Source organism: Bemisia tabaci, chromosome 6 (assembly GCF_918797505.1).
Source record: "Bemisia tabaci chromosome 6, PGI_BMITA_v3".
Classification (NCBI taxonomy): Eukaryota; Metazoa; Arthropoda; class Insecta; order Hemiptera; family Aleyrodidae; genus Bemisia; species Bemisia tabaci.
The window spans coordinates 48,944,125-48,957,185 of record NC_092798.1 but is presented as its reverse complement, the minus strand read 5'-3'; the positions used below and the strand labels follow the sequence as shown (position 1 = coordinate 48,957,185).

The window sequence follows — 13,061 nt, the reverse complement described above, 5'->3', positions numbered from 1 at the left end:
GCTGTTGAAAATGTCTACCCTCCCTTGCAATAATCCCACGTTTCAGTCCATTATTTCCAATTCATAAATTTTGGAATTTGATTTTTGACTCGTAATGTTTTGATCTGTGTAGATAAGCGAGTGTCCGAGCTGCTTATCTATTTAAGGGCACCAACTTAAAAATCGTGGCCCCGGGTTGCTCTAATCGCGTGTTCGTCTTGTTCTATCTTCACTGCTAAAGGGTGAACTGTAAGTTTGCATCCTTCAATTTTTACATTCTCTGATCGCTGCAAGGGACTCGCTCTTGAAAACCACCCTTGCCCTACGAGAGATCAAAGTGAGGCGCTCCAATGTTACTTCAGATCAATTGAGCACCATTTGGTACAAAGGACCCATCTATGATTGGAGTTTTGAAAAACGATTTTTCTTTTAAAAGTGTATTCAAGGTCGATAGGAAATTACGGAGGTCCTTGGCGAAGTAGCCTTTTTCTGATTCAATCCAACGAACCTGAAGCTATAGATAGGGTGATCCTATGCTACGCCAACAGTGAAATTCGTGACACACCAGCAGCCTGATTGTTCAAATTTTGTGTTTGTCGGGTAGACATAGATGACATTGGTTTGAAGGCAGAGCGTGGTTGGTCGGCTATGTCTTATCGCTGCTTTATCGTGCCTTTGTCAGGTGGAATGGACGACATACTGTTGGAAACTTAAGAGGTTTTGTTAGCTTGTCGTGAGTTCCACCCGACTAAGGCATGGCAAAGCAGCGATAAGACATAGCAGACCGATCACGCTACGCCTTTTAGCTTGCGTCATCTATGTCTACCCGACAATAGGGGTGGTCAAACGAATTTTTGCCGGAACGCTACCGGTATCGTCTCTTGCTAAAACTTGTGGCAGTACCGACGGTGGCGATGATATCGTTAACAACCAGCTTTATCGGAGTTTTGAGAGCTGCCACTCAATACCATGGTTTTCGATACATGGGTACCCGGCCATCTGATGTAAGCGAAGAAAAAAGGAATTACTAAGTATTCCACACTGCCATTTTTGATCGAACATGTATCGTAAAAGTGACTGAAGCTCGGCGCACACAGGGCTCGGAACTCATCTAGCAGAACATGGCACCAGCTCTCCCATTCATATTACGACTCCATGTACTCTATGTTCTAATGGGACTGTTGCTGAATAAGGACTGAAATCAAATTCATTGTCAGAACCAACTATTTGTAAATCTGTATACATATTACTTGTATAACTTAACTATTCCTCAAGTGAATTTACGATAAAAATTTCAATGCTAAATCATTCATCGTAAAAACTCCCCTTAGATCCCTTGTTATTGAGGTTATGATGAGAATAGCAATTAGACAGTTCCACTTTCCGCCAGCCTATCAAATGACTGCTCCATGTGTGTTATGTTTTTTCGTAGGCCACCACCAATCTACAGTTTCTTTATCATTGATTCGATCTCCAGTAGAGATGTGTATCGGCCCATCAACCAATGAGTTGAAGGAAAGGGAAGGCAAAAACACTGTTTTATGCCCTAATGTTGGTGCAACCCTAATTAGACCTAAGCTTGTTGGTAGTGGCTTAGAATTATCCACCTACTAGCCAATCGCCACCTTCTGTACTTTTCTATGAATCTAGAGTTGGGCAAACTTGCAGTATCCGATACCTTTGCCTTCTTGATTCAAAGATTGGACCAATACTAACCTCAGAAATTGAAATACTACTGCTTCTAAGCATTGTTACTAGTGACAAATAGCCCAGCGCTAAATTGTCTTCTTCCGGACTTTAGTTCAGGAAGCAGTTTAAAGAATGAGGAGGGGACAAAATATGCGAGATTAAAACTAACTTAGTTTAGAACTGGAATTATTTCAAGAAATCATTGAACAAATTCAAGTTTAAAACTACCTGCTAGTTGCAGATAAGGTGTGAAGTATTGAAGGAAGATTATTTTTCTAAAATTTTTCCGTTCTCATTTCAGCCGTTGAATCATGGCGATCAATTATTCACCACCTATCAGGACAATTTTCACGGACATTTCAGGACCTTTTATGGTTCAGCAGCATTTCGGAAGGTGTGCTTTCTTTGAAATGCGCTTCATGGAGTGTCTTGAGGCTTATGGAGCAGACCAGGCCATGCAGAAGTGCTTAGCTCAACGTGCAGACTTTAATGAATGTATTGCTCAAAGAAACCAGGTGAATATAAGATTAAATAAATGACCTACTTTTTTTTGGGAACAAAGCTTTGCACTTACTGCAAATTTACTTTTTTTGATTTGTTGATGGGCCACTTTTCATTACTGTAATCTTCATGCCAAAAAATTCTAAACCGCCTATCACCAACCTTTTCTGTGAGGGCAGTTCATCAGTTTAAACCGTGAAAAATCAGTCGCTACTCCAGTCTGAGAGGTGACCGTTTTTTATATTTTAACCTCATACTTATTTTCTGGATTGAAAATGCCCGAGAGTTTAGGCAGAACGTCTTGCTTTTTTTTTAAAGTCAATTTTAGCCTTTTTTCCCCAGTTTGTGTTCTTGTGCTGTGTGTTAACTGGGCTACCTTACATTTTCTCATTCTTATGCTTATATATATTTATCAAAAATTTGTTTAGGCTGTCACTTGTAATGTCTTCTTATACTGTCTTATATATCCAAGGTGTAGGTCCACAACCTTGTATCTCTGTTCACAGACCTCCTATCATACTTCGTTTTTTGAATGGAAAATTGCTCAACAGCAATTCTTAAAAACTGCTATGATTTTTCTTCTCTGTGAGGAAAAAAGTTCTGCGAAAACTTTGAGAAATGATGTCCATTTGTTCTCCTTTAAAAAAAAGTAGGGAGATTTTCACACACTGCAAACGATATACATGGTTGCGGACTTACACCATCGATATTTATGTAGAAGTGCTGATTTATTATTACAGCACTTAAATATTATTACTTGCAGTAGTTGACCTACTGAGGGAATCTTAGAGAATTTTAAGATAATGAGTCAACTGGGGATTGAAGCTACCTGTCAACTGAATAAGTACAATGGTCATGAAAATTCAAGGAATGCGATATGGAAAAAAGTAACAATTTGTAAGAAAGCCCACTGAATTGACAGCTTGTAAGCAGGCCATTTTACTTTTCCATACATCAAAGAGTAGAGAGATTAAAATTCTGATTCAGAGAGAGCACCAGGAGACTCCTTTCAGAGTCATTGGCTTGTCTCAAGCATGCAATTTTTTTTTCAACCTCAGTGGGAAACACCTTGTCACTTTGAAATTGAGCCACCGTATCATATCAAACTCAGGAATTGGTATTATCTTGAAAGTTATATGTATGTTGTTTTAATAGCTAAGTGTAGATTCTGATGACAAAACTCCAGAATGTACGAAAAAAAAAGAGTATTTTAAGTTTAATGATAATGCCCAGAAATCAAGCACGGTTTTTGCCTACAGGATTAGGTGAGTGTAAAAAAGAGTTGAGCTTAGAAAGGATCTAGCTGTATTGCTAAAATGGCCTGCTTACAAGCTGTCAATTCAGTGGGCTTTCTTACAAATTGTTACTTTTTTCCATATCGCATTCCTTGAACTTTCATGACCATTGTACTTCTTCAGTTGACAGGTAGCTTCAATCCCCAGTTGACTTATTATCTTATAATTCTCTAAGATTCCCTTAATAGGTCAATTACTGCAAGTAATAATATTTAAGTGCTGTAATAATAAATCAGCACTTCTACATAAATATCGATGGTGGAAGTCTGCAACCATGTATCTCGTTTGCGGTGTGTGAAAATCTCCCTACCTTTTTATTCATTTATTATACAATGAACGGGCAAAGAGCCCAAGATACATAAGACAATTGAACAATCCAAAATGGCAACAATTTGATGCACTATACATTACAATATTACAAGAATCTATTAGAATATTTACAAAGAATACATTTAATTTAACTAATAAGTTTCGAAAGCCTAACCTCTAGCTAAAAACTTAAGATGCAACAACTCGTACATTCCTGCAGATCCACTGGAAGATCATTCCAGTACCTAACCATCATGCACCCAGGAGAGAAAAAATGGTCATTGGACCTGGAATGATACTTTTTAAAGGAGAACAAATGGACATCATTCCTCAAAGTTCTCGCAGAACTTTTTTTCTCACAGAGAAGAAAAATCATAGCAGTTTTTAAGAATTGCTGTTAAGCAATTTTCCATTCAAAAAACGAAGTATGATAGGAAGTCTGCGAACAGAGATACAAGGTTGTGGACCTACACCTTGGATATATAAGACAGTAGGCATAAGAAGACGTTACAAGTGACAGCCAAAACAAATTTTTGATAAATATATATAAGTATAAGAATAAGCAAATTTAAGGTAGCCCTATCAACACAGTACAAGAACACAAACTGGGGAAAAAAGGCTAAAATTGACTTTAAAAAAAAAGCAAGACGTTTTGCCCAAACTCTTGGGCATTTTCAATCCAAATAATAATTATGAGGATAAAATCTAAAAAACGGTCACCTCTCAGACTGGAGTAGCGACGAGGTACATCTTTATTTAAATACAAAGATTAGAAGAACTAATCTAATAATGTCTCTGAATCAAATGGCAAGATCACAAAGAACATGCCTAAACTCCAATTTAAGGTGTCAATCTCTTGAAGTTTCTTTCCTCATGGATATTTTTTGTTTCGCAGCATATTCATCATGTTGTCTTACCAATCTCTTTTCAGCAACGGAGAGTTGCAGCTATGAGGGAAGAACGAGAGAGGCAAAGGAAGGAGAAGGGCTTGGGCAGAAAGGATCCTCGTGCGTATGCAGAACCTCCTCCAAGGGACTCTTACACATTCATGGATCAAAATTGAATCCGATCTTCCTCTCGGGAACAGATTGTAGTTGATAACTTTGAAATATTGCAAGGGCGCTCCTTCGATACTTTTCGGTGCTGCTCAGTCCTGTCCTTCACACTATCTACCGTTAAGTCAGTTCGTCTAAAAGAAAATTCTTGTCTTGGTGGTTCATTTCAAGCTGGGATGCAAGGAAGGTGCGATTGCACTTATCAATATAATTTTCAAAGATCGGAGGTCAGTATGTATCCGTTTTAAAGATGTATTCCATTCTTTTCACTTTGTTTTATTGTAAAATAATATTATCGTTATGAATAAATCTACGTTCAAAGAAAACTTTTTTTTTCTTTCGATGAGGTGAATTCAAGAAGAGCTTTATGATTGCCATTTTGATGCACGTTGAAAAACAAATTTTTTGTTTATGAACCAAGAACTGGAAAGCCAAAAGGTCATGAGTTAACACTCAGTTCATTTAAGCTAAGAAGTATGTCCCATTTGAATCTAAGCAAATTCCGTTCAACTTCTTGTACATTCGTCTCAGAAACTTTTAGATATTTGTACAAGATTGAAATTTTGCAGGTATGAAAATATGACTGTTGGCTACAACTGAAACCAGAGGTATGAAAATATTTTTGCATGAAAGTTTCTTTTTGAGAGATGAAAATTTGGCAAATTATTTTGCAATTAATCTATTTTGGCATACAGTGAAAAGTTATGAGTCTACAATTTTAATTGTAGTTTCACTTATAGCCCTGATTCCAAGGAAATTTTTTTGAAAAAAGTAGGTAATGTAGATAGCACCATTAATTCTCAAGGATTATGCGGCAGGAGGTAAAAGACACCTTTTTTTTTACAAAAATGTTAAAAACGAAAAAGGAAAGGAAAAACTCACATACTCAAAAGGGCATACACAAGCGCTCTTTATTTTTGAAAAATTTCAATAAATAGAATGATTTTCTTATGTATAAAATGTTCATCATCCTTTTGAAGCTTAGAGTGTCTGCTACAAAAGCAGACAGAAAAAAAGTCAAAATTTTGAACTTGGGACATATCTTAATTAAAGGCAAATGAAATGGTTTTATCCAAAGCGAATTTTTTATTACTTATTTAAAAAAAAAACAAACGACTAAGGTATCATATACATGAACATAAAAGAAAAGAAATACAGATTAGACCATTATACCTTCAGTCTGAACGAAACTAACTGAGGTAAATACTTGAAAAAAACAATTTTTTAAGTGTAATACATACAAGAGTTAAATTTATACAAAGTTCTTTGCAAAACATGACCTGAGTAATGTGTATCGAACTATGCCATAAGACAAATTAGGAATAGACTGGAACATATTTGAAAAACTTAATTATCAGTTTATTTTCAGAGGAGAAGAGCACTGCACATTAGTAAGGGCTTACTGGCTCTCTGTTTATTTTGAGGGGAATTTAAGAAGTTATGATGAAGTTCATCACTAGTAAAAAAAATTAGGGGATTTGGTCAGGTAGGAGCTAAGATATGGGTGACAGAATGTGCCTATTAAAAAGAGAGAGGGAAGGCTGAACCAGGAAGTATGGCAGGAAAGATGAGGATTGAGAGTAACATCCATTGTATTGTGGTGCCTTTCATTTAAAAGTGAGGAACCAGACGAGCTTCTCGCAGCACCGCTCGTCAAATCTCAAGTAGAATCAATTAAACAGATACAAGGGAAGAAAAGAGTACGGTGCTTATACCAGTCAAGCTCACAAACACCTAACTGCGTGTGAGATTGTTCAACTGCAAATATCTTGGCCCCTATCCACCGAAATCGCCTAATATTTGGGTTGGGATTTGGTCTGTTGACAAAGTTCAAAAGAACTTAATAAAATTTCATCAAAGTTTGCCATAAGCCAGTGAACTCCCACTTGTGTGGAGGGTCCTTAAAACATTTTTGAGAGACTAAGTTCTTAAAAATTTTATAAAACAAGAGGGTACAATGTGAAGAATTCTTCTAATGCACACTGATTCAATTAATGTAAGAAAGGCCCCCACAGGGATTGCTCATTTGCTGATGTGGGTAAAAATTGGAAAACATCTGTTCACAAAACAGCATTATTTCTGCAGCAGTATATCAAAACACGGACAGACCATGTAGTTTTCTTTCTATTTATCAGGATTAGGATTTATGGTTTGAAAATATGAAATCTGTGTCTTTTGGTAAAACGTGAAAGGAAAAATTAGTTTACAAAATAAGATAGAGGAACAAGACGGTGATGGCACCTAGTTGGTTCGCATGAAAAAAGTCCTATCGCAAAGATACATTGCTCAGACGATCTTGCGAACGTTTAACACAAATTATTGCATTGAACCAAGTGATTAAACATTTGCAGCGTTTAGGAAATTGTGATTCTCCTTCACCTCCACCTGAAAAATGCAATTTTCATCAATTATAAAATAAAATAATAAAAAAAAGGGAGACAAGATATGGCACTTTCTATTGATGATTTTCTACACTCATTGTTAGCGAGTTTTAATACTTCATGTAATAATGATAAAAAAGAACTGCGATCCTATTCAGGTTGTATTTGGACTTTATTTTTCAATTTGGAACTACAACATATGGCTCAGTTAAGAAACAATGTAAGCACCATTAGTTTCCCTATGCACATAAGTTTTTTTTACAGTTGAGTTAGAAATGTAGTCCACTTATTACTTGCCTACTGTTGCCGAAACTTTTCGGATGACCAGCACCCATCTATGGGGCATTAAAGTACAGATGGTTTACGACAACTAACTACATCATGCTAAATTATAACATAAACCAAAGACGTAAAAATGAGTAAAACAATGCAATAAGTAAATAATAATCAGATTATTATCAGTGAGGATAAGAGAAATTTCCATGCATGCAAGGGAACCTAAAAATTTCTTTCAATCCTGGAATTGGATTACATTTTGCAAAAAGGAACCACTATCTCTGGTTCTCCCATAAAAGCAAACATCTATACAGGGGAACTAATGGCATGTATGTTGTTTCTAAAATGGACCAAAAATAAAGGGTTCCTTATTGCAAAATGTTATCCAATTAAGGGTGCAGAAAATGCTCGAGTGTTGAGGAATTTGGGAGCTTGTGAAGGAATTTTTCAATAAAGAAGCAAGGTATTTTTCTTTTCTTTTTTTTTCCGTGGCAAAACTTAAGAAAAAAACAGAAAGGTGCGATGACTTTTGAAATTTCTTTGCTCCACACATGCCTTTGATATTTTTGTTGAGTGAGCAAATTTTCTAAGAGCATATATTTTAAGGCTGAGATTGTGGCTACTGTCCATCCCGAGGAACTTTTCCCACCCCTTCTTGCAGGCTGATCGTTGAAACTGGTGGACAAAACCATAGACAAAGAAGACATGAAGAGTATCAAGCTATTGGCTAAAATGGGTGGTTCCTAAAGACAAAGGGAGAAAATGATGAACTAACTACTGGGTCTCCCGTGGGATGTCGTTAGTTAGTCTATTACCTACATTCCCTGTTCATTGCAACCACCCGCTTCCGGCTTCCACCAAAAGGATCCCTCCATATCCCTATTGTCTTCTTTGTCTAACATTTTGTCTATAGATTTCATCAATCAGTCCACTGGTGAAATGAATTTTTACTCACAAAAAGAGGAGAGAAGAGCAACTTACAATGTTTGATGTGGATGAATTTGAAGATGCATGCAATCTCGTCCATTCCATCGCCTTCTTATTGAATTCTGGCAGATTATATTTGTACTCTTCCGCCTGGAATGAGAGGAGAAAAAAAAAGCTTGCAAATTCTGATAATATACGAAAATTGGGGTGATTTGTCCTGACGCAAACCTAAGCATCCTGGGAACACTTTTTCCACCTAGTGTGAGTGGAATTACTTACAGAGAGATGCACCAGGCAAGTGAGAGAGTCTTGCTCTATATTCAGGTTAAAAACGTGATCCCAGGGTGTAAAAAATCTGCATCTTGACTTTTCATTGCACAATCAGAAAGTTGAAATTCTTGAGAGGATAGTTTGACAAGAAAGTAAAATACAAGCTTGTGAAATTAACATCATTTATAACTGTTGCCCAAACAGATATCGATGATTCACTTGGAGGTAAAACATAATATTTGCATCCCTGCAATCTAGTTAAATGTGGCTGTATTTCAAATCTATTCTCACACCATGCAGTTTGGAGGATATTTTTGAGGACATTACGAAATTGTTATTTAAAAGTTTGCGATTTCAAATCATTTAAAAGATAAACAGATCCCAGTTTTTGACTTCAACCTATCATCCAAAGCTTTTCATCGAGTAAAGACCCCCTCAGATTTATAGGTTCCTCACAATCTTTAAAAAAAATAATCCGTCTGAAGAGCTTGACAGCTCCATTGCCTGCGAAAAATGTTGTTGATTTAAAAACCCTGTATCTTGGGCTCAGTGTTGAATATCATAATCAATTTTTTAGCATGTGTACATCGATGGCAAAAGTGCAAAACCACGTACCTCCATTGCGGTGTTTCAAGATTGACCCTCCTATTTTGATTTTCAAAGAGAAACAAATCAATTTTCCAGATTGAAATTTATACAGCATATTCTACCACCCAAGGAGAAAAACCAAGAAATCTGCAACATCTCAAACGGAGATACATGCTTTTACACTTTAGTCTTCAATATGTGGATCTCTTATTAAGTGTGTCAAGAATGCAAATAGCTGGATGTTTCAAAGATTGTTAGTTATGTTTCTTTGACTCCTAACTACAGATATCTTATCTTACCATCACTGAAAACCGTTCTTTTAGAAGACAAGAATCAGGATCAGCTAAAGGACTGCAAAAAGAGGCTGACTCAATGACATGTGCCTGGTTAAATGGATTGCATTTTGCAAAAAGGAACCAAAAGCATTCCAATGTTGCTAGGATTGTGCAACTAAAGTAAATTCTTTGCAAAAAATTACATACTGAAATCATGAAAATAATTAAATTTACAAAGGTAATTTTCGTCGCGAATTCATAGTTTTTCAGGAGTTAAGATAAAATTTGTTTAGATGATCTCTTTATATTTGCAAGGTAAAAAAGTTGCACAATCTTAGCGACATTGGTATGGTCCTGGTTTCTTTTTGCAAAATGCAATTCAAATGTGAGAGATGCAATAAAAACAAATTACTTATTCATGCAAATCACCTTTCTGCTGTATGAATTGCATTTTGCAAAAAGGAATCAAGAGCATTCCAATGTAGCTAAGAGAGTGCAACCTTCATTCTTCAAAATAAAATTTCTGAAATCATGCAAAAAATTAAATTTACAATGGTAAATTTCGTCTTGAATTTATAGATTAATTGGGAGTAAAAATGAAACTTGTTCAGATGATCGGTTGATATTTGCAAGGTAAAAATATTTGCACAATCTTGGCGACATTGGAATGCTCTTGGTTCCTTTTTGCAAAATATAATCCATATAATCTGAACAAGAAATTATTCTTAATTATGCACTTACGATGTTGACCATTAGAGGGTCCTCAGGGTTTGGATTGGTCATCAAACTCTGCAAAGCGATTAGAAGTCCTTCGAGGGTTATGGTTGGCTTCCAACTGCCTTTTGGTGGCATCTTGAGCAGGTCCAAACAGATACGACCAGCGGTGTCTACGTTTGGATGATAGATTGGTGTTACAAAATTCATCCGAGGAGGTTCAAAGGGATATCTGTAACACAATTTGAAATTTTAATCACTAAGAATAAGGCTGACATGATCAATGGTCTTATCAGAAAAACTGATAGTTTAAAGTACAAACATTGCAAAATACCTGTTATTTTTTTGGAGAGAAATTATAAAACAAGATGTAAGTATTGCATAAATTGAGGGGCTTGGAGTACAAGGCGCATAAGTGCAGTTTTTGCTATTTCAAGAAATACATGTTTGAAGTTCCCAAATTACATGGATTCTCATGGCGGAAAGAAAATTTCACTGACTTTTTGATGCTTAAAAATTGGAATTTGGGAAAAAATTTTTCACCAAATATGTTTTAAGACTAGTTCTACTGGAAATCGTTATTACCTCGATTTTTTCAAAAACTGCACTTAAGCGCCTTGTCCTCAAGCCCCTCAATTAGAAAAATGTAGGATCTCATGCCACAGTAGAATATCCGAGAACACCTTTGGAAGTCCTGTTTATTTACTTTGAAATTTTAGATAAATAAAATTCTAATTCTAATTTATTTTTCCCAATTGACATCTGTTCTTCCAAATTGAGGGTTCAGAATTTCGGAACTTATTCTGCGGATCTTACAGAAATTAACCAGAAAATTATTTGCCTCAGAGTTGTTGAAATGTTGCTTGTTAGCCCCTATACAAACAGCTGATAGAAAATTTTAACTGGAGAAGTGCTTATTTCTCTCTCCGGTCAAAAATTGATTGACTTTTTAAAACAATGTCAATCATGCAGTCAAATAGGCCACTGAAATCTGGCTTGATCAACTGATTTAATGGTCTCTTCATACATCAATTAAATCCTCTTTTGATTGGCCGTTTGAATTGCCTTTCCAAAGACCTGTCATATACCGTCAGTCAATAGATAGCTCAAATTGTCTATCCATCAAACTAGACAGAAGCATTCAAAGTTGTATTACTGAAGTTTAGACTGAGAAAAAAAGAATTGAAGTTTCGTCTTCCATAAGACTTGGTGCTGTGGACTAAGTTCAACGATTATTTTCACGCTCTAAATATTTTTTCCTGACTCTGAAAATTTATAGGTACTTAGTTGAATTCAAAACTACTCCCAACTTATTTTATCCAAAATGTGACTTGATTGTTCCTGTTGAACTCTATCTGAATAAAATAAGAATACCTCAAAAACTAGGTGTTAAACTCACTTATCTGAAAGATGCAATTCGACATGAAACACTCCATTCTCATACGGCGATCCAGCAGCTCCGATGATAGCTGTGAGGAAAAAAAATTAAATTAATTGAGATGCAAACTTACAACATTTTTGACAGAATGGAATTAATTCTTTCACCAATACCAGCAACTTTTCACATTGAATGTAACTAGTGCTGGTTGGCACAATTCATTCTACTTAAATGGAGAATACCTTTCAACACAGGGTGAGATTTTGCGGCCATCTTGTGACTACTTACTAAACCTTAATCCAGCAGCCGGATTATGGAAACTTTAGCTGGCTATGTCAGCACGATAAGAGAAGATAGCCCTATCTGCACCGTGTAATATATCAATTTTCGATTCTTGTCGTGCCGACATAAATTACAACAATTGGGCTACTGGCAAGAGATTAGTCATATCTGAAGCAAATGTAATGAAAGGTTGCAGAGCAGCTTGTCGCGCTTTGGTTTATGGATATCCGTTAGCCAAGCAGCTCCTCAACAGATACTAGCTCGTAGTGAATCTACTTGCAGCAGCTTTTGAAAGTTCTATACAGAGTCACTCCCGAGACACTTGCTTTCCTTTGAAAAGCCAAAACTTTGATCGATTTTCAATTAAATTATGATTGTGGGAGTTAACAGGATGCCCCCATCATAAAACTAACAGGAATTAATAAGATAAATAACATAAAATATGCTTCAAGGCTGTAAGGTTTCCTGCACAACAGCTTGGTAGTACATGCAGCACGCTACTGAATACCTCTATGGTATACTCGAATTACTTAATTCAGTGTTTCATGCTACACCATTAATAGACTCAAATCTCTGGGGATCATTCTATTTAAGAGTTGCGTATTGCGACTAGAATTCGAAAAGATGCGACAGCTTGATGTCATTCCATGGATTGCAGGTGTAAATTACAACCTGCCCAAAGTAACAGTTCTTAATTGGCTTATGTGATGGTGATACAGTATAAAAGCTGATAACTCACAGATTTCTAGAACTTTGAAGTTGTCATCTTTTGTCACGCAAGTTATGCCAGGCGGAGGTGTTTCAGCTAGTTTCTTGTATTCTCGTTGAATTCTAACTTTCGACATGTTGATAAATTTGGAAGGATTTCTAGAAGTAACAGTGCAAATCAATAAGACCTTAATATTACGATTGTGCTGCCGATTACGCCACGATACTTAAGAAAACTCTGTTGCTTGACGGAAGAACCAAGAAGAGAAAACAGATTACAGAACTAACAGAAGCGATTTGCGATTTTATTAACCTATATTGAAATGATAACAATTTACTTTCAATTCCCGCCAAAACATATTGATAGCGACCAATCAGAGAACTTGGTTCAGTCCTTTCTTAAGAGGACCGAACCGGAAATGAATTTTTGTTCA

At 36.2% G+C, this 13,061-nt stretch overlaps 2 protein-coding genes across 2 annotated transcripts; one reads left to right on the top strand and one right to left on the bottom strand.

Annotated features, from left to right (window-relative positions):
• Window positions 1-78: 78 nt before the first annotated feature.
• Window positions 79-5,154, top strand: ND-15 (NADH dehydrogenase (ubiquinone) 15 kDa subunit). The gene is made up of 3 exons (XM_019042840.2): window positions 79-228; window positions 1,970-2,183; window positions 4,705-5,154. Exons 2-3 carry the CDS (start codon window positions 1,980-1,982, stop codon window positions 4,834-4,836), a joined length of 336 nt encoding a protein of 111 aa, XP_018898385.2. The 5' UTR covers window positions 79-228; window positions 1,970-1,979; the 3' UTR covers window positions 4,837-5,154.
• A 737-nt stretch (window positions 5,155-5,891) lies between these two features.
• Window positions 5,892-12,962, bottom strand: LOC109031383 (ubiquitin-conjugating enzyme E2 T). The gene is made up of 5 exons (XM_019042864.2): window positions 12,659-12,962; window positions 11,659-11,728; window positions 10,287-10,491; window positions 8,467-8,562; window positions 5,892-7,213 (listed from the first exon to the last, which is right to left on the bottom strand). The coding sequence occupies exons 1-5, from the start codon at window positions 12,762-12,764 to the stop codon at window positions 7,166-7,168; spliced, it is 525 nt and encodes a 174-aa protein (XP_018898409.1). The 5' UTR covers window positions 12,765-12,962; the 3' UTR covers window positions 5,892-7,165.
• Between the last annotated feature and the right edge of the window lie 99 nt (window positions 12,963-13,061).